Source organism: Chlorocebus sabaeus, chromosome 15 (assembly GCF_047675955.1).
Source record: "Chlorocebus sabaeus isolate Y175 chromosome 15, mChlSab1.0.hap1, whole genome shotgun sequence".
Classification (NCBI taxonomy): Eukaryota; Metazoa; Chordata; class Mammalia; order Primates; family Cercopithecidae; genus Chlorocebus; species Chlorocebus sabaeus.
The window spans coordinates 86,258,488-86,283,961 of NC_132918.1; the positions used below are offsets into that span (position 1 = coordinate 86,258,488).

The window sequence follows — 25,474 nt, forward strand, 5'->3', positions numbered from 1 at the left end:
TGAGATCCGATACTGGCTCACATTGCTTCTCTTTTTCAGTCTAACCTTCTCTTAACATTTACACCTCTCATAGCAGTTTGCTCTTTCTTTCGTAGATCAGTGATTTTCAATCTCTTTTTTTCTGCCCCAGCCCACTTGAGAGATTTTTTTCACAATGACAATGGCTCATTGTGACACTGATTCCTACTAATAAAAACATCTTTCTTCATCTTAACCGGCTTCTCATTAAACTCTGGTTTAAATATAATTAAACCAGTTTTTCTTTATTGCTGGAATTTCAGAACCTTTCATGTGAATTGGAACTCTTAATACCTCTTTAAAAATGTACGATATATCCCAAATATAAATGACAAAATTTTATACCTCCTGACAAAACTTTATACTTCACCGCTTTATTCCATATACCATCGTTCTAGCCAGTTTGAAAGATCCTTTCAGGGCGTAATCAATTCTTACATTTGGAAAGTCCTTAAAATAAAGCATAAGATGTTATACAATATGTTTGTTTATTCAGCAGAATTACTTAAAATGTCAAAACACGTACTAGTCCAATTGTCTAAAAAATCAAGGAAGTACACAGATAATCTTCTTATAAGGCAGATTCTATGGCTGCTGTTTCTTTTGAAACTCCACACTATCCAGAGAAATATTACTCAAAAATTACTTTTAAAAATTGATGTGCTAAAAAAATGCAAACACCTTTACTTTGGTGTATTCATGCAGTCAATGAACATCCTTTCATTGAACTTTCTGTGATCTAGAGTATACATGGTGCCTAGGAGATTTTAAATCATGGGCTATATTTATCCACTATCAACAAAATAGGAAAATGGGGCTGAACTTAGACTTTTCCTTTCCTCCCTATAATTTCCTCCGTTTCTAATTTTGGAGCAATCAAGTTTCAACTAGTTAATCAAATGTCTTTTGTGTGGCAGGTGCCAAGGTGTTTGTTTTCATTAGTGTACCAAATGCCATATTTAGGAACTTGGCCTTTTGGTTAACTGGCTACAAGCATGGCTTTAAACCATTAAATGTGTATATTTAAACTCAGCATTTATTTTTACATCTCCTTATCCAAATAATCAGGATGTGGTTATCTGTAAGATGATACATCATGATTTTTTCCTATGTACACCCAAGCACAAAAATATATACCTCAGACATAATCATCAATATTATAAACACTAATCATCCTGTGCCATTTATAAGATTACAGAGATGAGGAGAAACCTGGTAAGTGAAATGTACATAAAAATAGTTAAAGGAAATCCACATGGAAAGACATATAAAATTGGGCAATTTTCACAGTTGAAACCTATTTTTATGATAAAAAGCAAGAAAGGAAAACATAAACAACTGTAGTTTGTCTTTGATCAAATGGGATAACAATTTCTTTAAAAAAGATATATCAGGCCAGGAATGGTGGCTCATGCCTATAATCCCAGCAATTTGGGAGGCTGAGGTAGGTGGATCACATGAGGTCAGGAGTTTGAGAACAGCCTGGCTATCGTGGTGAAACTGTCTCTACTAAAATACAAAAAATTAGCTGGGTGTGGTGGTGGGCGCCTGTAATCCCAGCTACTCAGGAGGCTGAGGCAGGAGAATCACTTGAACCTGGGAGGCAGAGGTTTCAGTGAGCTGAGATTGTGCCATTGCACTTCAGCCTGAGCAATAGAGTGAAACTTCATCACAAAAAAATAAATAAATAAGATACATCAGAGATATGAAATCATTTTAAAAATACAGTTATGTTCTTAGTATATCCTCCTTTATGTAAAGTCAAAGAGACATCAGCAAAATCAGGAGAAGAAGAATACAATTAAGTAGCTGGCTTCCTAAAGTAATCACTAATGCAGGTTTGGGTTGGTATTTTCATCAGATAACTATTACGTTCTTATTGGTTATTTTCCCAGTTTAGAGATATAGTTCACTGGGTTGTTTTTTTTCTTTTTATGCTTACGGAAAATCTCAGTTCAGATATCAAGTTAGTGAAGAGAATACAGAGAAAATTTACTGCTCCCTTCTAGAAAAAATGGAATACAGAGAAGTTGCTAGTAACTAGCATTATGAGACAAGATTCTGAAGTAGACTAATTGGTGTCAAAATGAACAACTATTTCAGACATTACATGAAAATCAAAACGATGTTTGATAAATACATGTTATAGACAGTACTAAAATATTGTATCTCCATTTTTTTCTTAACCAACATAGTTAATCCAGATACTATTCTGTTTACATAAAACATTTGTTCACATGCCAGCATGTAACATTTATTATTAAAATCTACGCTGTTTAATAGTAACAAGTTGTTTTTCGTTGTTGTTTTCTTAGGAATGTGGGCAAAAGTTTTATTATTTTTTCTATTTCTTGCATTTGAAATACTCTTTGATGACATCCTAGGCCTAAAATTCTTTGCCGTAGACCTTAACTGCTACACAACTGCAATCAACCACTTGTCAGGGGCTTCCCTCTCTGTAAGTTTTACAGAGGCTACCTGTATTAGTCCATTCTCACACTGCTGTAAAGAAATACCTGAGAATGGGTAATTTATAAAGAAAAGAGGTTTAATTGGCTCACAGTTATGCAGGCCGTACAGGAAGCATGGCTGGGGAGGCCTCATGAAACTTAAAATTGTGATGGAAAGCAAAGAGGAAGCAGGCACGTCCTCACATGGCCAGAAGAGGAGGAAAAAGAGAGGAGAGGTGCTATACACTTTTAAACAATCGGATCTCGCAATAACTCACTATCAGGAGAGAACAGCACCAAAGGGAAAATCTGTCCCCATTATCCAGTCGTCTCCCTCCCGGCCCCACCTCCAGTACTGGAGGCAACTCATGGCAGTGGGTTAGCAATGGCACGCACTCGAGCCTCTGCCTCTGCGCAAACTCACTGGGGGCAAGGAAAGAGCCACAGTAACAAATTCTTCAAGAAAATGTCAAAAACAATCTTGGGACACACCCAAACAAATGTAGTTATTAAGGAAATATTTATTGATGCCTCATATTCTTTCACATACAGATTATAAATAATAAATGAGACAGAAGGGGTATGCATGAATGGATTCAATCATCTCAAAGCTCTTTGGAGATGGGAATTCCTTCTCATTTCACAAAGGAGTATAATGAAGCTTGAGTAGGGTAAATGATACATATTGAAGGTTACACTGATACTAAAGCAAAAACATGACTCAAATCCAATCTTACAGATTCCATTCTAGCACCCACTTTCTCTTGACCCCCAGCAGGTTTCCCAAATGATTTTTTTTTAAAGAAAATAGAGTTTTTTGAGACTTCTTGTTCACAAACGATGCAGTTGGAAGGCTTTCCCACTGCCATGTACTAAGCAGCAAAGCTTGGGTTCATGCCGACTTTGTTCTAGCTCACACTCCACGATCTTCCCTCAGTAGAGCAAGGCCCCATTTTACCTACAGTTTTGTAACTTCCAGTAGTCAAACTAGCAGCAGGTCAGCCTGATGTAGGCCATAAATGAGCTTTAGTTGGCTGGATAGTGGCTTTTTAATCTAAAAAGTCAGACATATATAAATAAAGCATCTTTGTGCTCACTACCCAGAATTAACACGTGTAAGATTTTTACGTATTTGCTTTAAATTACATATAGATTAAAAACTGATTCCCTTATGCTTTTTCTATCATTGTACTCACTTTTTCATCTCTGCAGAGGTAATCATAATCATGAATCAAGTTCCATTGGTTTATATTTTATGTGTATATATTCCAAAATATATGGTATTGCTTTGGGCATTTACAATTTCAGTAAATGGTATAATGTCATGTATTGTTTTATACTTTCCGTTTCTCCACAAAACCGTTTTGTGAAATCCATGCATACAGACAAACATACATTTAAATTATTTGTTTTAACAGTAAATATGTATTTAAGTTGTTTACTTCAAGTCAGTAGTTGGAATAAATCTCAATTAATAAATCTATTTTATCTTGAATGGGCCACTGGATTGATTCCAATTTTTGACTACTATAAACAATGAGGCTATGAACTTTCAGATACATGTCTCCATATAAACACTGACAGCTTCCCAGGAATACACACATACCTAGAAGTGAAATAAATGTGTCCTAGGTAAGAGATAAGCATTTTCAACTTTTTCATAGTGTCCAATTTTCTCCAAATGATTGGATTCATTTTCAACTCCACCAGAATTTTTTGTGATATTGTTTCCCGAAACCATTCTAACATTGCAAGGTTGATCAACTTCTTGGCAATCTAATGTGTGTAAATGGCATTTCACTTAGATTTTTATTTGAATTAAAGAGATTGTATGTATTGTGGAAGGTTTTGTTCATTCACTTCTCCTCTTTTCTATGAAATGTGTATTCATAAATTTGCTCCATTTTTATTTAGTTGTGTGTCTATCTTTAAAGTTACATTTAAAGGGTTTATTTACATTTTCCAAATGCTAATCTTTCTTTTATGTATATATTGAAAATACCTTCCATTATGATTTTTTATTGTATCTTTATGTAATTTTTCAATTTTGATATAATAACATCTGACAGTTTTTTAATAACAATTTTGAACCTTGCTTATGAAATCCTGACATAACACAAGGACATAAAGAAATTCTCCTAATTGATGGTGGGGGTTTTGAAATTTTGAACTTAAATCTTTTTAGACACTATAGTGTCTCAGGTTCACCACAGACCCAATCAGGACTTATTCTCTAATGCCTTGCCACTGTTACAAATTTCTCCTCAGGTACATATATAATGTCTTAATCTCTAGATTTGAGAGTAAAAAAAATAAAGTTACATTAGCTGTATTTCTCAGATTGTGGGTTAGTTTGAATTAAATTGTTATAGCTGTACAACCCTAATCCAGGGTCTCCATGGAAAAGAAACCTTGACAGAATTCATTCTGGGGGATGGACAGCTTCTATTACATATTATTTACGTTTTGTAGAGATGCACTCCAATGGACCGAAGCTGAATAATTTGGCTTACCATTTGCCTCTAACAGTCCTTTTAGGAGCTTTTGTTTTTTATCTTTACATTCCAAATGAATCAATGCTAACTATGACATATATAACCTCAGATGCTGGACTGGAGACTGGCAAGTGCACATTTCATCCTGGCTGTGACACTGACACTGTGGAACTCAGGAAAAGTCCTCTCAGTAGATGTAACAACAACAGAGGTAATGGAAACTAACTTAGAGAAATAAATATATATGTTTGATATGTCTTATAAATGATGTTTATATATAAAAGAATATATATAAAAATATATTTCATATACATAAATATAACTTACATATTTATATATCATATATTCTATATTGTATATAGAATATATATTTTATAAATATAATGTATATATTTATATATTGCATATATATTCTTTTGTAAACATGTCATTTCTACTAGAGTAAGAAGGAGGTGCAGCTACCAACAAGAAAATGTACACAAAATAAAATAGAGAAATAACACAAAATCAAGAAAATTAGTATTTCTTATTGTCTTCTTTTTATTGCCAACATGACATTCAAGGTTGTGAACTTGAAATGAAAAGAGCAGTAATCATGATCTTCTCCTCACAGAGGAGTCAGAACAAGCCAGTTATCTAAATGTGAAAAGAAACTTAAGAACAAAGACTTGTATTCCTTGAACAAAAAAAGCTTTAAGAGAAAATCCATTATTACAGCCATATTTAATTAAATCAGTTATGTCAGAATGAAGGGCTTTTATGTAAAATTTGAAGTTGTTTGCATGCCAAAATTTGAGTAGTTTTGTTCAAACTTTTAATTACAGTACAAATGTTTTTGTAGTGCTATGACTAAAGTACAAAGAAAAAGAAATGTGGGGGCATCACAAGGAGAAAAATTAGTTTATTGGATCTTATTAGAAACATATATACATGTTTCTTAAATAGCATCAAGTGAGAGTCTCAAATGCATTATATTGAAGGACAAGTTTTGTAAAAGTTTTGGTTTTTTTAAGATTAAGGATATTTCTTTAAAAAACGATTGTTGAGTGTGTGTTAGTTGGAAAAATAAAAGCATGTTTTTGGAGGATGCTTTGAAAAATAAAAAACCTTTGCCCTTTGAAGGTTTATCTCCTTCTTCAGGGTTTATTTTGGGTTATTTCTGCATCCTTCCCGTCTCCAGTTTCTATGTTGTCAGGATTATACAGGGAAGTGATAGAAGCTAAGATCTCAGTAGTTTGAAACCATATTGTGGGCTTTGTGCTGTAAGTAATAAAGAACTGTGAGAGATTTGTAATTTTCTTTTTATATGACAAAAGTAGTATTAGAGATAACTAACTTTATAACAGTATTACGGGTGAAATAGAGAAGAGAGAGATAGGAGGTATCAAAGCAAATTGTAAGGTGATTAAGGGCGTACACTAAGCAGTAAGGAGGCCTTCATTTAAAGTCACCACTTGGATGACCTGAGGTCAAGAGTTGGAGAAAAGCCTGGCCAACATGGTGAAACCCTCTCTCTACTAAAAATCCAAAAATTAGCTGGGCGTCATGGTGGACACCTGTAGTCCCCGCTACTTGGGGGGCTGAGGCAGGAGAATCACTTGAACCTGGGAGGCAGATGTTGCAGTGAGCCAAGATTGTGCCAGCCTGTTAACAGAGCAAGATTCCATCTCAGAAACAAAAACAAAACAAAAACAACAACAACAAAAAACACCACTGATGGGAATCAAAAATAGCAGCCAGAAGATAGATTGTCCTGCAAGAACTGACCAGACTTAGGGCACATGTGACTGGATAAGGAAACAGGAGGCTCAATAGCTTTCAGTTTACATGCCAGGCTACAGGTACTTTAAAAGAGACTTGAGTCAATGATTAAAGGGCTTGAAAATGCTACTCTTTTGTTCTACTGGAGAAAACGAAGAGAACAGAAAAATGTATTAGTCCATTTTCATACTGCTATAAAGAACTACTCAGTCAGGTGTGGTGGCTCATGGCTGTAATCCCAGCACTTTGGGAGGCTAAGGTGGGTGGATCACTTGAGGTCAGGAGTTCAAGATAAGCCTGTCCAACATGGTGAAACTCCATCTCTACCAAAAATGCAAAAATTAGCTGGGCATGGTAGTGACCACCCATAATCCCAGCTACTCAGGAGGCTGAGGCAGGAGAACCGCTTGAACCTGGGAGGCAGAGGTTGCAGTGAGCCAAGATCAAGTCACTGCACTGTAGTCTGGGCAACAGAATGAGACTTTGTCTCAAAACAACAACAACAATAAACTGCCCAAGACTGGGTAATTTATAAAGGAAAGAGGTTTAATTGACTTATAGTTCTGCATGGCTTGGGAGGCCTTGGGAAACTTACAATCATGGCAGAAGGTGAAGGGAAAGCAAAGCATATTCTTCACAAGGTGGCAGGAAGGAGACTGAATTACCAAACATTTATAAAACCACCAGATCTTGTGAGAACTCACTATCGTGAGAACAGCATGGGAGAAATCATCCCCATGATTTAATTACCTCCACCTGGTCTCTCCTTTGACATGTGGCGATTATGGGGATTACAATCCAAGGTGAGATTTTTGGTCAGGTCACAGCCAAACCACACCATTTTGCCACTTGCCCCTCCCAAATCTCAGATCCTCACATTTCAAAACACAATCATGCCTTCCCAACAGCCCTCCAAAGTCTTAACTTATTCTATCATTAACCCAAAAGTCAAGTCCAAAGTTTCATCTGAGACAAAGCAAGTCCTTTCCACCTATGAACCTGTAAAATCAATAGCAAGTTTGTTACTTCCTAGATACAATGGGGGTACAGGTATTGGGCAAAGGAACTCACTCCAAATGGGAGAAATTTCCCAAAACAAAGGGGGCACAGACCCCATGCAAATTAGAAATCCTATAGGGCAGTTATTAAACATTTGGAGATCATTCCAAAACCATTTCCTTTGACTCCATGTCTCACATCCAGGTCATGCTGATGCAAGTGGTAGGTTCCCATGGTCTTGGACAGCTCTGCCCCTGAGGCTTTGCAGGGTACAGCCCCACTCTCAGCAGCTTTCATGGACTGGCATTGAGTGTCTATGGCTTTTCTAGATGCACAGTGCAAGCTCTCGGTGGATCTATCCAATCTGGGGCCTGGAGTACTGTGGCCCACTTCTCACAACTATACTAGCCAGTACCACAGTGGGGATTCTGTATCAGGGCTCCAAACCCACATTTCTCTTCTGCACTGCCCTAGCAGAGGTCCTCCATGAGGGCTCCACCCCTTTAGCAAATTTCTGCCTAGACATCCAGGTATTTCCATACATCCTCTGAAATCAAGGCAGAGGTTCCCCAAACTCAATTATTTACTTCAGTGTACCAGCATGCCCCAAAACATGTGTAAACCACCAAGACTTGGGGCTTGAACCCTCTGAAAGAACGACCTGCCTGTATGTTGGCCGCCCTTAGCCACAGATGGGATGCAAGGCACCAAGTCCCAAGATTGCAAGGCCCAGGGCCTGGCCTAATAAACCATTTTTCCCTCCTAGGCCTCTGGGCCTGTGATGGGAAGGGCTGCCGTGAAGCCATCTGACATGCCATGGAGACATTTTCTCCATTGTCTTGGTGATTAGCATTTGGCTCCTAGTTACTCAAGCAAATTTCTGCTGCTGGATTAAATTTCTCCTCCAAAAATGGATTTTTCATTTCTATTGCATCATCAGGCTGCAAATTTTCCAAACTTTTTGCTCTGCTTCCCTTTTAAACATAACTTCTAATTTCAAACCATCTCTTTGTAATTAGATATAACTGAATGCTTTTAAGAGCACCAGCTCATATTTTGAATGCTTTGCTGCTTAGAAATTTCTTCTGCCAGATACCCTAAACCATCTCTCTCAAGTTCAAAGTTCCACAGATCTCTAGGGCCAGGGCAAAATGCCACCAGTCACTTTGATAAAGCATAGCAAGAGTCACCTTTGCTCCAGTTCCCAACAAGTTCCTCATCTCCATCTAAGACCACCTCAGCCTGGACTTCATTGTCCATGAAACTATCAGCATTTTGGTAAAAACGATTCAACAAGTCTCTAGGAAGTTTCAAACTTTCCCACATCTTCCTGTCTTCTTCTGAGCCCTCCAAACTGTTCCAACCTCTGCCTATTTCCCATTTCCAAAGTTGCTTCCACATTTGTGGGTATCTTTATAGCAGCACCCCACTCTCTGTGGTAACAATTTTCTGTGTTAGTCCATTTTCATAGTGCTGTAAAGAACTGCCCAAGAGTGTGTTATTTATAAAGGAGAGAGGTTTAATTGACTTATGGTTCTGCATGGCTGGGGAAGCCTCAGGAAACACAATCATAGTGGAAAGTGAAGGGGAAGCAAGGCACCTTTTTCACAAGGCAGTGGAAAGAATGAATGCAGGAGGAACTACCAAACACATAAAACCAGCAGCTCTCAGGAGAACTCACTCACTATCACAAGAACCGCATGAGAGAAGCTGCCTCCATAATTCAATTACCTCTCCCTGATCTCTCTTTTCACATTTGGAGATTATGAGGATTACAATTCAAGATGATATTTTGGATGGGAACACAGTCAAACCATGTCAAAAGACAATAGAAAGAATAATTTTAGAAGAAAAACAGAAAGTGAAGAAAAATAAAAACCAAGGTCAATAGTCTGGCACATGGAAGAATCACTAGAAGTGGGAAGAGATTCCCCAGAGCTAAAAATTTTCCCACATGGGAATATTCTCACGATCTCAGAAAAAAAGCAGTATTTGTGGGACTACAGAATGACTCAAGATTGTTAGTAGGAGCATTTAAGAAATGCTATCATTGGGCCTCAGAGAGGAAAAGACAGACCTCACAAACTGAACAGCTATAGATTTATGACTTGGATGAAGTGCAAAGTGGCAATAGGTGTAAGAAACAAACAAGAATTTTTACAGGGCACACAAAGTTATTGGGATATCTCAGACACATTGCAGACACAAATACTTGTTGATAAATCACAGGGATAGAGAAGGTGAGATGCTTAGACACAGAGACTAAATTTTTATTTTTGTATCCTTCATGTCCAATGCAGAACCTAGTACATAGTGGATTAGTAATGGCTTGAGTCAGTAAATAATGAATGAATGGTAAAAAGAAAATAGCATGAGATTTGGTTTGGAATTCATTTAATAAATATTCATCAGAAATTTGCTGAATACTAAGTATGAGCAAAATATGAATTGAAGCATGAAATAAATCAAATGAAAGACTAATTAGACAAACTCATTGATTCAAGATCCAACCTAATAACAAATACAAATGTATTGTAACCAACCTGGCACAAGGCAAAAAATAATAAGTGCAATGATGAAAGAGGTATATAGCAAAGCACTATGGGAATGATGAGGAAGGATGAAGTTGTTGCTGGAAAAGAATCTGAAAAAGTGATCGGTAAATGTGCTAAATGTTAAAGGCATTCCAGGAGTTTTTCTTTTCTTTTCTTGTCTTGTTTTTTTCCCTTGGTTATACCCCTCTTCTATGTGTTTCAGTCCCCAAAGATCTAGCACTCTCTATGGAAAATAACTTCATAAGAAATTGTAAGTCCAGGCACAGTGGCCCATGCCTGTAATCCCAGCACTTTGGGAGGCTGAGGCCAGTGGATCACCTGAGGTCAGGAGTTCGAAACCAGCCTGGCCAACATGGTGAAACCCCATCTCTACTAAAAATACAAAAAATTGGCCAGGCATGGTGGTGGGCACCTGTACTCCCAGCTCTCTGGGAAGCTGAAGCAGGAGAATCACTTGAACCCGGGAGGTGGATGTTGTAGTGAGCCAAGATCATGCCATTGCACCCCAATCTTGGCAATAAGTGCAAAACTTTGTCTGAAAAAAAATTATAAAATGTTACATGATGAGAATGTCAGCTAATGGTAGCAAAAGCCAAATGCATATGTACATACTTGAAGTCTCTTTGTCTAAATTAATGGAATCACCTTTCCTTGCCTTATAGGCCTTTGATTCTGGAGTCACAGATGTGCAGTCAACACCCACAGTCAGGGAAGAGAAATCAGCCACTGATCTGACAGCAAAGCTCTTGCTTCTTGATGAATTGGTGTCCCTAGAAAATGACGTGATTGAGACAAAGAAGAAAAGGAGTTTCTCTGGTTTTGGGTCTCCCCTTGACAGACTCTCAGCTGGCTCTGTAGATCACAAAGGTAAACAGAGGTAAGTGAACTCTTAGAAAAGGAAAGTTTTTATTTTCTAATTATTTTATTCTGGATTCTAAAACAGAGAATTCCACATGAAAAATACAGTGAAAACTTTGTATAGAAACAGATTTGACAGCATGTTAGCTAATCTATAGGTTTAATAATACAGTTTTCAAAATAACTGTTTAGGGAGCAAAATGACTGCCACGGTGTGCATTAGTATTTTTGTCATAACATTTCCTAAGTAAGATTCTGTCTTATGCAGATATAAAACAGTTATTATAAGACATTACTGCGTTTGGGAGGTGACGCAAAATATATGCTCAGCGGTATAAATGTCCTGGTGAATTGAGTTTTCCATTTACTAGAGGTAATTGGAATATCCTTTGGTTTTTACCATTGATACAAACCTTTCCAAATTGTGTGAATGAATCTGAGTGAAAAGCTCTCAGAACTTGGAGTCAGAACACATGTGTTTCTGTCAAATTTCTGTTTATTTCCATGTGACTTGTATAGTATCTTATCCTCTCTGATCCTCAGCTTATTTATCCACAGAGTGAGAACAATTACTTGCTTCCATAAAATTCAAATAAGATAATCAAATGTAAGTGCTTCATAGAATGCTAATTATTATAATAGATTTAGAGTAGTGAAATATCCCTTTAGGTCAGTAATTTAAAGTCATCATTTCAAACTTAGTTCATTTTCTTCAATATCTGTTCTTCATACTGTACATTTTATATTAGAAGTGGCACAAAAGACCACCTAAGTACCATAGACAGACACCTGGGAAATTGACCCAAGATTCCTTTTGTTCACCCTGAACATTTCTCACTAAACTCTCTAAATACTGTTTGCCTTATATATTAAAAAAGGAAATTGTTTATCACAGCACTATTCACAATAGCAAAGTCATGGAATCACCTAAGTGTCCAACAGTGGTGGACTGGATAACGAAAATGTGGTATGTAGACACCATGGACTACTATACAGTCGTAAAAAAGAAAAGAATAAAATTATGTTCTTTGCAGCTACATGGATGCAGCTGGATGCCATTATTCTAACTGAATTAATACAGAAACAGGAAATCAGACACTCGATATTCTCACTTCTAAGTGGAGAACTTCTAAGCTAAACAGTGGGTATCCATAGGCATAAAGATGAAAACAGTAGACCCTGGGGGCTCTAAAAGGTGGAAGGGAAGAGGGAGGAGTTGATAAACTACCTACTGAGTATTATGTTCACTATTTGGGTGATGGGTTCACTAAAAGCTCAAACCCCAGGATCGTCCAATATACCCATGTGGCAAACCTACACATGTATACCCTGAATCTAAAATAAAATATTTTTAACAATACCTTGTAAAAGATAAAATTTATTTCAAATAAATAAATAAGAAAATTTTAGGAGCTTCAGTAGTGCAACTGATTAGTGTGCAGTACTTACAAAACAGGAAGCATTAGACTTATTTCATGTATGAATATCTACACAAAAGTCATAGATAAAATGTTAGCAAATAGAATCCAACAGCACTTTTAAAAATATATTACATTTTGACCAAGGGGGGCTTATTCCAGGAAAGTAAATATGAGTTAATATTAGTAATTATATAATGTAATCTTTCATATTAATAGAACAATAGATAAAAATCATATGATGATATCAATAGATGACAGAAGAGGTATTTGACAAAATCTAATATTTATTAATGTCTAAGGAAGCGCAATGGAATAAGAACTGAGAAACACTTTTTAAACATGATGTATATGTATGTGTGTGTTTGTATTTTAGCCCAAAAGCCAATATCTTATTTAATGGTTGAGGCATGTACTGTGTTCTTAAGTCAAAAAACTCAAAAGCAGAAACATGTCAGCTCCACTTAAGTTAAATTACAAAGTTAACACAATTCTAATAAAAAGTGCCATCAGTGTTGATGATAAAGTTCATTTAAAAGAATAAAAGCTAGCATAGCCAGAAAAACTCTGCAAAAGAGACAGAAAAAAAGAGCCCTACCAGATATCAGTAAGTAAAAGAATATAGTTTGAATAAGTGATGTTGGGATATGAGGAAAAAGATAAAATTAATTCATTCTCAAACTATACATTATGATAAATTCTAAATGCATCAGAGATTTAATTGAAGCAATAGATGAACCTATATAGGTACTAGAAGAAGACATTGTTGGAAGTTCTACATAGAGAAGGAATAGAGAAGGTCTTCTAAATTCAGATGTAAAATCTGAATAGAAAAAAATAAGGAAAAACTTAATTACATATTTTAAAGTTTTCATGACAAAAGATACCATAAAACAAAGTAAAAACACAAAGAATAAACTGGAAAAAATGTTTGTAACTTAAATCAAAGGGTTACTATATTTAACATATAAAGAACCTTGAAAAATAAAGAAGAAAAAGAACAAACTATAGAAAAATTGGGGTAAAAAACAGTAGTTAATTCATGAAAAAACGCAAATTGCCTTTAGCCATGTGAAAAGATGCACACCATTCTTGTTATAAGAAAAAAGTGTACTATTATTTTACTGATGTAAAATTCCTCTGATAGATTGGTAGAAACGGATTTTTGAAAAACCAAAATAATTACTGAGGCTATGAGAAAAAGGCACTCCCACGTGGTGCTGGTTGGAGTGCAAAATGGAACCCACGTGGAGTGGAATGTCGCAATATCCAGCAGAGTGTATGTGTGCTTACTTTTTGGCCCAGCCTTCCTCCTATTTCTAGATATCTCTCCCAAATATATACTAGTAAAAATGTGTTTAGAAGAAGAAAGCACGCATAAGGCTGTTCATTTCAGAACCATTTTTTATAAACTTTTTATTTAAAAAATAAAATTATAAGCAAAATACAGAAAAATATTGACACCTGTGATAACAAAGAAATGACTCTTAAGGGCAGTTTGTTGTCCTGGGGGAATAACTCTTTTTCGGAGGAGGCTTACTGGATCCTTTAAGTGAAAAGTGGTGTTGACAGACGGCCATCTGGGCATTAGGGTTGCTAATTTCTCTTGGATTAGTGATTGCTTTCAGGAATTTTAGAGCACAGACTGAGTCATGAGTGCATGCTGATATTAATCAGAAACATAAATTTATACTAATATGAATGTTTTTTGGACATTTTGAAATCATGTCATATCAGGTGGTGTAGTATTATTTAACATGTTCAACTTATAACTTTATTTCATTTTTTCCACGCCGTGAATCCCCTTTTTTATTTGCATCAAGAATGATAGAATTTGATTATCAAATAAATACATATTTGCTTTATTTCACAATACAAACTCAACCATCTCAGAATAGCAATACCAAGATTATCACCAGCAATACGATTTCCCAGAATAGTTTGTAGTTAATAATTTTACTGATGCTCAGATTGTCATAGTTTATAGCTAATCAGAACGTCCTCAAATTGGCTCTTGAGTTCTTTTGAACTGAAATTAGAAATAAGAAATTTCCTTGCTATCAGGTATGACAAGATATTCAAGCTCACTTTGTACATTTTCTTCCCCAACTCTGCGTGGGGAAACAAAATTATGAGTTTTATAAAGAAATATTGTGCAAAGGAGGATTGTAATATTTAAGGTTCATTTACAATGGGCATTTGGCATTGACAGAACAAATATTTCTATGTATACATTCAACATTTTGCAGCATATTTACATTCAAGTTACATTTCCAAATTCTATGCCAAATACAGTCTAACTCACCATCACAAATCCCTCAGATATTACTAAAATCCTGTTTATTTGGTAGGAGTGCAGTCTTATCTTAGTAGAAAATAATTTTATGTTCTTACTAGATCAACTATTTTTACTACTTCAACGAAATTCACTGACATTTTCTTCCCAGTTGAATGCATTAAATCTGTTTAAATCTATGACTGAAAAATCTTTAGAAAATGCTAGTTATCAATTCATTGTTTTTGAAAACATATAAATGAAGAGAACATTAAACCTACCTTTCTTATATGACCTTCACCAATAATAGTAGAGGAGGTGGAATTTTCTCTTTATAGAATTTTTGCATCTAAAACAATCAAGAAATTGTGGAATTAGTAAACGAGGTAGAAATTTCTCTTTAAAAAATTATTTTGGCTAAAAAACGACAGAATTAGAAAATTTCTATTTTGCAAACCCTAATGAAATGATGGATCTAGACAATTATCATTAACTCCTGTTAGCATCAGAAGAAGAAAACAGCAAGTCATTATATGCCTCCTGATAATAGAACCCAGCACTACCTATAAAATAGTATTGCCAAAAGCAGTCTTGTCTCTAGGTCTACACGTATCAATTTTCAGGAAATGTGAAAGACAGAAGTGAGTTCAGAGACACTACCGGGATGCAAATAGCAAAATCCAGACTGTGGGAAACTGCAGGACAAATAATCCAGTTTCTTCCATAAATAAATTACAGCATTTGAAGGGATTAAAAAAAGAGATGGAAAGGGAAGAGGATTCTAAAGTAAAGGGATTTATTAACCAGTTAAAACGTTTTACGTGTCCTGATTGAAACAATAATCCTTCAAAAAATTAATACACATAACAGACAATTGTGAATGTGAACAGTAATTATTTGGTGATGTTAAATAACTATTATTTACTTTTAAATATGAAATGATATGGACCTTAAAAATGAGAGAGATACCTTAGTTAAATATTTAAATATGAAAGTATTTATCTGATTTTTAAAAAAATAATACAGGAGTGGGAGTGGAATGGTTGAAGTAAGATTTGCCATAAACTGATAATTATTGACTTAGAATGATGTACACATGGGAGTCTGTTATACTATTCTATTTTGTCATATGTCTGAACTATTTTATAGTAAATTCCTTTAAAAACTAAGCAATGAGATAAACAGCGATTAGACCTGGTAAAAGAGTAAATAAATTAATCACATAAGAAGGTCAAGAAAATGACTCAATATATCAAAAACATATGAAGAATAGAATAAAACAAATTAATGTGTAGTTTAGTAAGAACTTTATGGGAACAAAAAAGAGAAAAATAATTACTATTTAAATAACTTTTGGCCCAAGTGCAGTGATTCACAGTTGTAATCCCAGAACTTCGAGAGGCCAAGGCGGGTGGATCACTTGAAGTCAGTAGTTCAAGACCAGCCTGCCTAATATGGTGAAACCCCGTCTCTACTAAAAATCCAAAAAAAATTAGCTGGGCATGGTGGTGGGCGCCTGTAATCCCAGCTACTCGGCAGGCTGAGGCACAAGAATAACTGGAGTCCAGGAGGCAGAGGTTGCAGTGAGCCAAGATCGCAGCACTGCACTCCAGCCTGGGCGACAGAGTGAGGACTCAGTCTCAATAATAAATAAATAAATAAATAAATAAATAAATAAATAAATAAATATTTTATCAATACTTTTCAAGAAATAGTGAAAACATTTTCAAATTCAGTAATTAAAACAAATTTTGGCACACATAAATAGTGCCCTTTCTGACAGGTTAAGTGGATTATTCTGCTAAGAGAAAATCTTGTAGGAGATGGCTTAGAGGCGTAAACATTAAGGACACATTTTTGGCTGGGCACAGTGGCTCACGCCTGTAATGGGAGGCAGAGGCGGGCGGATTACCAGGTCAGGAGATGGAGATCATCCTGGCCAACACGGTGCAACCCTGTCTCTACTAAAATACAAAAAATTAGCTGAGCGCGGTAGTGGGCGCCTGCAGTCCCAGCTACTCAGGAGGCTGAGGCAGGAGAATCGCTTGAACCTGGAAGGCCGAGGTTGCAGTGAGCTGAGATTGCGCCACTGCGCTCCAGTCTGGCGACAGAGCAAGACTCCATCTCAAAAAAAAAAAACAAAAAACAATTCTTAAAAGGGCTAAGTAGCATGAGAACTCACTACTAGGTGATAAGAATAAGAAACGGGACAAGAAATGAAATTGGGAAGGAGAGTCGGGGGTCACAAAGGAATGCTACATTCTGCAACCATTCATACTGTTGCCCTCTGGAACGTACAGTGCAAAACCCATGTAACCTTAGTCAATATCCCTGGAGCTAGATTGCAAAGGTTTCATCAATGCTGTATAAAGCAAGAAAAGAATTTAGTAGAATAATTGATGACCCCAGGAAATTAAAAATGAACTGTTTCTTTTCCCCTTTTTTCTCCTTCACCTTCATCTCCTACTACTTCGATAAGTTTGGCAGTGTTAAGGAGCGTGAGGCATTTGCACAGAAGCTCATCCATGGGCTTCGAAAGTTGAGAATTCCTCCTAATGTATACTCTTTAGTCTTTTATATTTTTATTTTTTATAGTTGATAATTTATGCATTCAAATTAAATTCCAAGGACACTTCCTCTGAGATGTTTCGGTAGCATTTTTTTTATATATATATACACAGGAATTCCTCTTTTTGTCCTTAAAGCAAATATGAAATTCGTTTTGTATATTCCAGAAGTAGAAAATGATGAAAGATGAATAATGTTATTGAATAAAATATTTCTGTAGACATTTCTGAGTTTTAGTTAAAAACAGTTTCAGACTTGTTTGAGGTGTGATGATAGTTCAAACATAATACAGTGTTAAAATTTTCTCTCATCTGTTACTAAGGCTTCAGCATCATTAAAAAAACTACATATATATATCACATATATATAAACCACAAGACTAAAATGTCACGTATTTAGTAACAAGAATGTATAGCTTGCAATTTTGCAACCTTTATGTAAAAATAAAATTTTATAAAAATTATAATAATTTCGCTTAGAAGAGCTGTACTGAGGGTTATTTACTGCTATTTTTTCAAACTTGATGAGACAAGAATTTTACTCCTTCCTTATGTGTTGTTAGATTTTTCACAAGATCAGGAATTATTTGTTACTGTTATAAGCATAAGTGTGCACAAAAACTTCATGAGTTTCTTATAAATGTCTGTGGTTTTCATGTATATGCCCTCATGTTTTTCCCTTTTTCAGGCACACATTCTCTATCTTCTCATACTTACTAGAAGGTAATATATCTGAGATGCACCTTCCACACTCTGTGCTTAAAGATCACATACATCACTTAATTCAGGGATTCATAAACTTTTTGTGTCATAGGTCACTATAGCAGTTTGGTGAAACCTATGAACCCCTTCTCAGACTATTGTTTTTAGAGTGATAGAATTTATAAGAGTTCAAAGGTTACCCACTGTTTAGAAACAGAATTATCAAAAATAATTTTTTTAATTAATTTGCGATATAACATATATAAAATATTTTAAATATTTTATTTATTAATACCTAAAATAAAATATAAAGATATGTCTGCAAACAATAGCTGTAGCTGGGTGCGGTGGCTCACGCCTGTAATCTCAGCACTTTGGGAGGCTGAGGCAGGCAGATCACCTGAGGTTAGGAGTTCGTGACCAGCCTGGACAACGTGGTGAAATCCCGTCTCTACCAAAAATACAAAATTCAGCCAGGCGTGGTGGCACTCATCTGTAATCCCAGCTACTTGGGAGGCTGAGGCATGAGAATCGCTTGAACACGTGGGAGGCAGAGGTTTCAGTGAGCCGAGATTGTGCCACAGCACTCCAGCCTGGGTGACAGGGAGACTCTGTCTCAAAAAAAAAATGTTGTAACTAGTGCAGAACATAACCATTTCAAAGTATCTAAGATAACTAAAATGTGCTTTGAAAGTATCTGTGATTTATACGAGTAACAATGTTCAGACACAACTATTACTATTATTTCTTTTCTATATTCATAAAGTAAATGCTTTTTTAAAAAAATTATTTTTATGTATTTATTTTTTTGAGATGGAGTCTACTCTGTTGCCTAGGCTGGAGGGCAGTGGCTTAATCTTTTTTTATTTTTTATTTTTTTTTTTAGATGCCGTTTTGCTCTTGTTGCCCAGACTGGAGTGCAATGGTGAGATCTTGGCTCACTGCCTCCTCCACCTCCCAGGTTCAAGTGATTCTCCTGCCTCAGACTTCCGAGTAGCTGGGATTATAGGCATGGGATGATAGGTGCCTGCCACCATGCCTGGCTAATTTTTGTATTTTTAGTAGGGACTGTGTTTCTCCATATTGGCCAGGCTGGTCTCGATCTCCTGGCCTCAAGTGATCCGCCCACCTCTGCCTTTCAGAATGCTGGGATTACTGGCGTGAGCCACTGTGTTCGGTCATAAATGTTATCTTTCATTTACAGGTTAATGGAACTAAAGATGTAACCCTTTCCCATCTACATGTATAGGCCCCAGAATTATATTGCTACATAATCCCAGATTTTAAAACTCTGAGTCACCAGGGTACAAAATGTATTATTTAATTCTAAATTACCACAGAATATCAGAAAAGAAAAAGAATATTAACTGTACTTTCAAAAAGGTCCACCAAGAGATGGAAACCAAAAAACTCATAAAAGCTAAGGAAAACAAAGATGAAAAGAAACAAATATAAAAAGCTAAACAGGAAAAACCCTGTGTCAGATCATATTAACTTGAAACAAAGAACCACCTGTTGTTTCCTATTTTGTATTGCTTAACATATTTTTACCTGAATAGGACACTAGCTTCATTTTCTGATTCATGTGCAAATTACTTCAATTCTCCGGGCAACACTAACTCAACTATACTTTGAAGCCCAAAATATTTTCCTCATTTCCATTCACTTGTTTAAAGTCTGAAGTTATCGTTTTATTTCTGTTTTCTTTTTTTGAGATGGAGTCTTGCTCTGTCGCCCAGGCTGGAGTGCAGTGGCAGAATCTCAGCTCACTGCAAGCTCCACATCCCGGGTTCTAGAGATTCTCCTGCCTCTGCCTACTGAGTAGCTGGGACTCCTGATCTCAAGTGATCTGCCTGCCTCAGCCTTCCAAAGTGCTGGGATTACAGGCGTGAGCTACCACGCCCTGCCTTTTTTCTGGAAAAAATAGTATCTACTATCTGAATGACTCTTTAACATTAGAAGATATTGATGGCTGGGTGCAGTGGCTCATGCCTTTAATCCCAGCACTTTGGGAGGCCAACGCAGGCAGATCATCTGAGGCTGGGAGTTTGAGACCTGCATGACCAACATGGTGAAACCGCATCTTACTAAAAATACAAAATTTGCCGGGCGTGGTGGCGCACGCCTGTAATCCCAGCTACTCGAGAGGCTGAGGCAGGAGAATCACTTGAGCCCGGGAGGCAGAGGTTGCAGTGAGCAGAGATCGCGCCATCACACTCCAGCCTGGGCAACAAAAGCGAAACTCCGTTTCCAAAAAAAAAAAAAAAAGATATTGATGATTGGCCTAGAATTTTTCTAAATAATGGTTTCTCTCACTCCTTCACATAACACTAAAAATGTCTTGCAAATAATAACAATAATAGTGCTGTATATTTGAATTTAATTACTATTAAACATTTTTACAAATCTTATTGCGTTAATTCTCACATTTAATATTTTAGGTCAGTAAAGCAAGAAATGCCATTGTGTTAGGGTTCCAACAAGAAATAGGTGTCACCTTTGAAATAGGAAAATATGAGGAGGGTTTTTTCAAAGGAAGACTATTTACAAAACTCTGGGCACAGGCAGATAATAATGGATGACACAGCAGCCCATGGTGGCCGGAAAAGACAAGAAAGGAAGAGGTTTCCAAAAGTCAGAGAGTCACAGAGTTTCAGATGCCTTGAGAAAAGTAGTGACTTGGCTGGGTGCGGTGGCTCATGCCTGTAATCCCAGCACTTTGGGAAGCTGAGGCAGGCAGATTGCCTGAGGTCACGAGTTCAAGACCAGTCTGACCAGCAAAGTGAAACCCCGTCTCTACTAAAAGTAGAAAAGTTAGCCGGGTGTTGGTGGCACGCACCTGTAATCCCAGCTCCTTGGGAAGCTGAGGCAGGAGAATCGCTTGAACCAGGGAGGCAGAGGTTGCAGTGAGCCAAGATCGCACCACTGCACTCCAGCCTGGGCAACAGAGTGAGACGCCATATCGAAAAAAAAAAAAAATGAAAAAAGTAGTGACTTTTTTTCAGGAGGATACCTCCCTGGAAGAGGTCATGCAAGGAGTGGCCAGGAGAAACTGTCCTGACCTGTCTCCAGCTCTTCCTCTGTTCTCTCTTCCCCAAATTATCTATTGCTTGATCCACACCAAAGCCAGAGGGCACAGGAACATTTATGTGTTCCAAAAAGCTCAGCCTTCTAGGACTAAAAGTAGGGTGAGAAAAGGCAGCGTATATCTGAGAGCAGAGGGAAGACAGCCAGCAAAATTATACACATTCTGGAGATTTAGGTCAAGAAACACTTTGCTCCAGAATATTGTTATTACATGGCCTAATTGAAAGAGAAAAACTCCATAGGTCATAATCAGAAAAAACAGCTTTTCCTCCCATCCCCTGCATTCCAACCCACTCAGGGGGAGTTGTGGTTCCCTACCCCTTGAATAAACCAAAAGGCAGGTATTAATGGCTCTACTGGTCACATCGAAATAACAAGAATCCCTCTGGTTACTTGTACTAGACAAATAACCATATAACAGTCATTCAAATAACCATTCTTCTATGTGACCTCAAACATGAATATTAATAAAGCTTCTCTTTCCCCTAGCTTGGACCGACCCCATTCATCCTGGAAGGCTTCAGTGGGAAGGAGCTTGTGGCCATTTTATATTCACACTCTCCCCTACCACAGTAGGCTGCCTTTTGTCTCCTCCAGAACTGGGGGTGGAGATGCATGCAGAGAAGTAAAACAAAGTCTTACTTGACTTAATATCATGACCTGTCTTTGTGCTCTCATGACTTTGCTGAACGCTCAAAGCTGACTCATTGTGGAATGTTTCTGGGAGTCACATAAACCCTAGTGTGAACAGTAACATAGACGTTCTTACCTCCAAGAATACTCCTCTTCTGCCAGGTCTGTTATGCCCCTCATCCTCATCCTATTCTCCTGCCTTCTGCATTTGACATCACCATCAGCATCCTGCTGGGTTTGCTTCACCCGTCAGCCCTGGCAGAAAGCCCTTGGGGCAAGGCCCCTTCTATAATTGACCCAGGCTCACTCTCTCCACATGCTCTACATCTGCCCACAGAAAACCCACATCCTTGACTCTGGTTACTGAAAGTGAAGCTGTTCTTGGTGCAGTCATCTCTTCAGCCTGGTATCAAGCCAGTTCTCACAGTTTCTTGCCCTTTAGATTTCATAGACACTATTTGATTAGGTTCACCATGCTTCGATGGGCATATTTTAAACTCGAAGTGTTTTTCTCAAAGCCCTTTCCCCATAAGAAGGAAGAGGGGAAATGCCATTGTTTTTCAATAACTTGCTCCCAAGAAATTCTCCTTTCCTGAGCTATTCAGTAGGAATCCTTTTATTGGATTGAAGTTGGAAAAAATTAGTTTGTAGCAACCTCCTTTGGAAATACTGCATAAGTCTAGCACCTCACTTTGGAATGCAAAACGAAATACTTCCCACATACTTTCTTTCTCCCTTGCTCTCTCTTTTTTATTCAGCCTTTTAAAGCCACAGCAAAAAACTGAGAAAGCATCCCATTTTAGTATTCTGGCACACTGCTTTTTAAAAATCTCTATCACACACTAAGAAGGAGGTATTGTTACCAGAAAGGGGTCCCAAACCAGACCCCAAGAGAGGGTCCTTGGATCTCACACAAGAAAGAATTTGAGGCAAGTCCACAGAGTAAAGTGAAAGCAATTTTATTACAGAAATAAAGAAACAAAAAAATGGCTACTCCATAGACAGAGCAGGGCCCAAAAGCAAGAGAAGGAATGTGTCCACTTTAGATATAATGCTTGTTTACATATAAGATAACAAAGCAAAAAAGAAGAAAAAGTCTTTGGGGAGATGTGCACTACTACAAGGGCCTGTGACAAAGGACTGGTAATGTTTGTGTAACTACTGTCTTCCACAATAGTTTATATTATTATATTTAAAGTGAAACTTACTTTTAGACTAAGAATGCTTTTGTTCTTACGATATCGTGACATCAGGACATTTCCTGGGCCTGCTAAGTCCTGGATTTCTTCCATCAACATTATTAACATGGTTTCCTAACTGTAAACATCCTCTGACTAAAACGCCTAACCTTCTGGGAATGCTGTCCAGCAAGTCTTAGCCTCATTTTACCCAGCCCCTATTCAAGATGGAGTCTCTTTGGTTCAAATGCCTCTGACATTAGGATCTACATTTTATTATGTTTTCAGAGAGACAAAATGATTTCCCTGAGATTATGTTGATATAAATTACATGCCAGATTGTTTAACTCCAAGGCCATGACTTTCCACTTAATTTCTTTGCAGAAAGTAGCTTTCTACAAAGCTACTAGAGTAAGCAGGAGGGGAAAAATGGCAGCGAGGGCAGGCAGTGAGGCAGATGCTTACATTCTTGTGAGGCTCTGATTGACCTAAGTAAATCTAGGTTTTACATGTGAAATGAGGAAGTAGAGGGAAAAGTCAATTATGCGTTGCCTCAAGCAAGACTTTCTACAAAGAAATTAAAGTTCTGTGTGAATAAGATATTTGTCAAAGGCCAGGAACAGTAAGATTCACTTAAAATATATGCATTAAAGGAGTACTTCTAGAGTTACTGTATCCATGATATATGGATTTCTATCCTACCGGGACTGCAGCTATCTCAATTCTTGCCTCCTCAGAAGAAAGACTTTGACTGAGGGGCATAAAGCAGAAGAAGAGACCTAGGCAAGTTTTAGAGTAGGGGTGGAAGTTTATTAAAAAGATTTAGAGCAGGAATGAAAAGTAAAGTACACTTGGAAGAAGGCCAAGCGGACATCTTCCCCTTTGACCTTGGCCTTAGGGTTTTATATGCTGACCTACTTCCGGCATCTGGCGTCGCTCTTTCGGTGGAAAGCCCCTAGAAGGTCATGTACCAGTTAAACGCCACCATTTAACCTCTTAAAGCACATGCTTGAGCCCAGTCACCCAGCTCCTGAGATCTTATCAGGAAGCTGCTGATCACCAGTTTCAGATAGTTCTGATCTATATGGAAACTGCCTTTCTCTGTGCTGGCTGTGACCAATTATTGCTTTAGAGAGGACGTGTGACAAACGCCTGACCATCACCTATGGTTACCTGACTTTCCCGGTTGGGTGTGGGGCCCTCTTCTGCCCCGTTCCTGTTCATGCCTCAGTACAGCTCTATGCACTGTAACAATAGGTCCAGGCTAAAGTTGAGAAGAGCAATGCCAGATTCAATTTGTCAGATATGATTGCCTTCTTGACAAAAATCCCAAAGATTACGGTAAAAATTCTAACATTTTCTTTTCTTTCTAATTTGTTGTGAAGAAATGCCACAGAACTAGGCCCATCACGGCATCTCAAGGTTTATGCTTTTCTTTTTTAGCTCTTATTTGGTCATCTCCAGAGGACGTAGTTAAGAATGAGCTCCATTTCAGGTGTGAGACACACAGAAAAGGGATTCAGTATTAATCGAAATGTGACTGAGGCATTTCTCAATCAATAGAGGTGTATTTGGCCAAAGTTGAAGATACTTGCGGGAAAAAAAATCCAAGTCACAGGAGCACCTGTGACCTGTGCTTTTTCCAAAGGGTGTTTTCAAGGGGAAAGAGCATACAGGACGGGGAAAAAGGCAGGACATGCGGGCAGTGAGGCAGATGCTTCCATTCTTGTGGAGCTCTGATTAGCCTCAGTAAATCTACATTTTACATATGACAAGAGCAAGTAGAGGGAAAAGTCAATTATGCATTCTCTCGTGCTCAGTAAATCTACAGTTTACGTAAGATAAACATGTGAAAAGAGGGAATAGAGGAAATTAGGCTGTGATACGGGGTTGTGGAATTATAGCTCAGTTTAGAAACAAAAGGAAGGCAGTAGTATTGACTCAGTTCCCTAACTTAACTTCCCCTTTGGCATAGTGATTTGAGGAGATTCCATGTTCTTTCACAAGAGTGTGCTGCCCTTTTAAGCACTGCCTTCTTACACAGTGGAAAATGCCTTTGAGCATAATGATCTTGGGCCATTGTTGCCAGTGACTGTTCCTTACTGCATAGCTCTTCTCCACTCAGCTCAAGAACACAGGATGAGACAGTCCTGTTACCTTTTCTCCCAACCCAACTTGTGTATGAAGCTTTAAAACTTTCTCCCAAAGGGATAATACTCGATTCCATATATAGGCTTTGCAATGTATTACACACCCTAACCCCCAAAAGAGCATTCTACAGGATATTTTTTGTATTAAATCCATTTGCCGAACAGAAGTTTTAGAGGTTTTAAAAGTTTCATTAGCTCCTCAAGGTTCATGAGCCAAGCAAATGGAGACCCTCTCTGCTTTACATGATAAATTCCGTATTTCCGGTGGAGGGTGTCCAGGTTCTCGGCGTCTTGAACAAAGAATTAAACAAAACGCACAAACAAAGCA

At 37.4% G+C, this 25,474-nt stretch overlaps 1 protein-coding gene and 1 long non-coding RNA gene across 2 annotated transcripts in view; one reads left to right on the plus strand and one right to left on the minus strand.

The window, feature by feature from the left end:
• The first annotated feature begins 4,991 nt into the window (after window positions 1-4,991).
• Window positions 4,992-25,474, plus strand: part of OSTN (osteocrin) — a 30,199-nt gene continuing 9,716 nt past the window's right edge. The window contains exons 1-2 of the mRNA XM_008009527.3: window positions 4,992-5,174; window positions 10,941-11,155. Coding sequence (XP_008007718.1) covers window positions 5,073-5,174; window positions 10,941-11,155 — 317 coding nt within the window. The 5' untranslated portion in view covers window positions 4,992-5,072. The remainder of the gene's footprint in view (window positions 5,175-10,940; window positions 11,156-25,474) is intronic.
• LOC140713554 (uncharacterized) lies at window positions 14,484-22,642 on the minus strand. The gene is made up of 3 exons (XR_012095665.1): window positions 21,955-22,642; window positions 15,111-15,178; window positions 14,484-14,583 (listed from the first exon to the last, which is right to left on the minus strand). It is a non-coding gene; the product is annotated as an uncharacterized lncRNA (long non-coding RNA).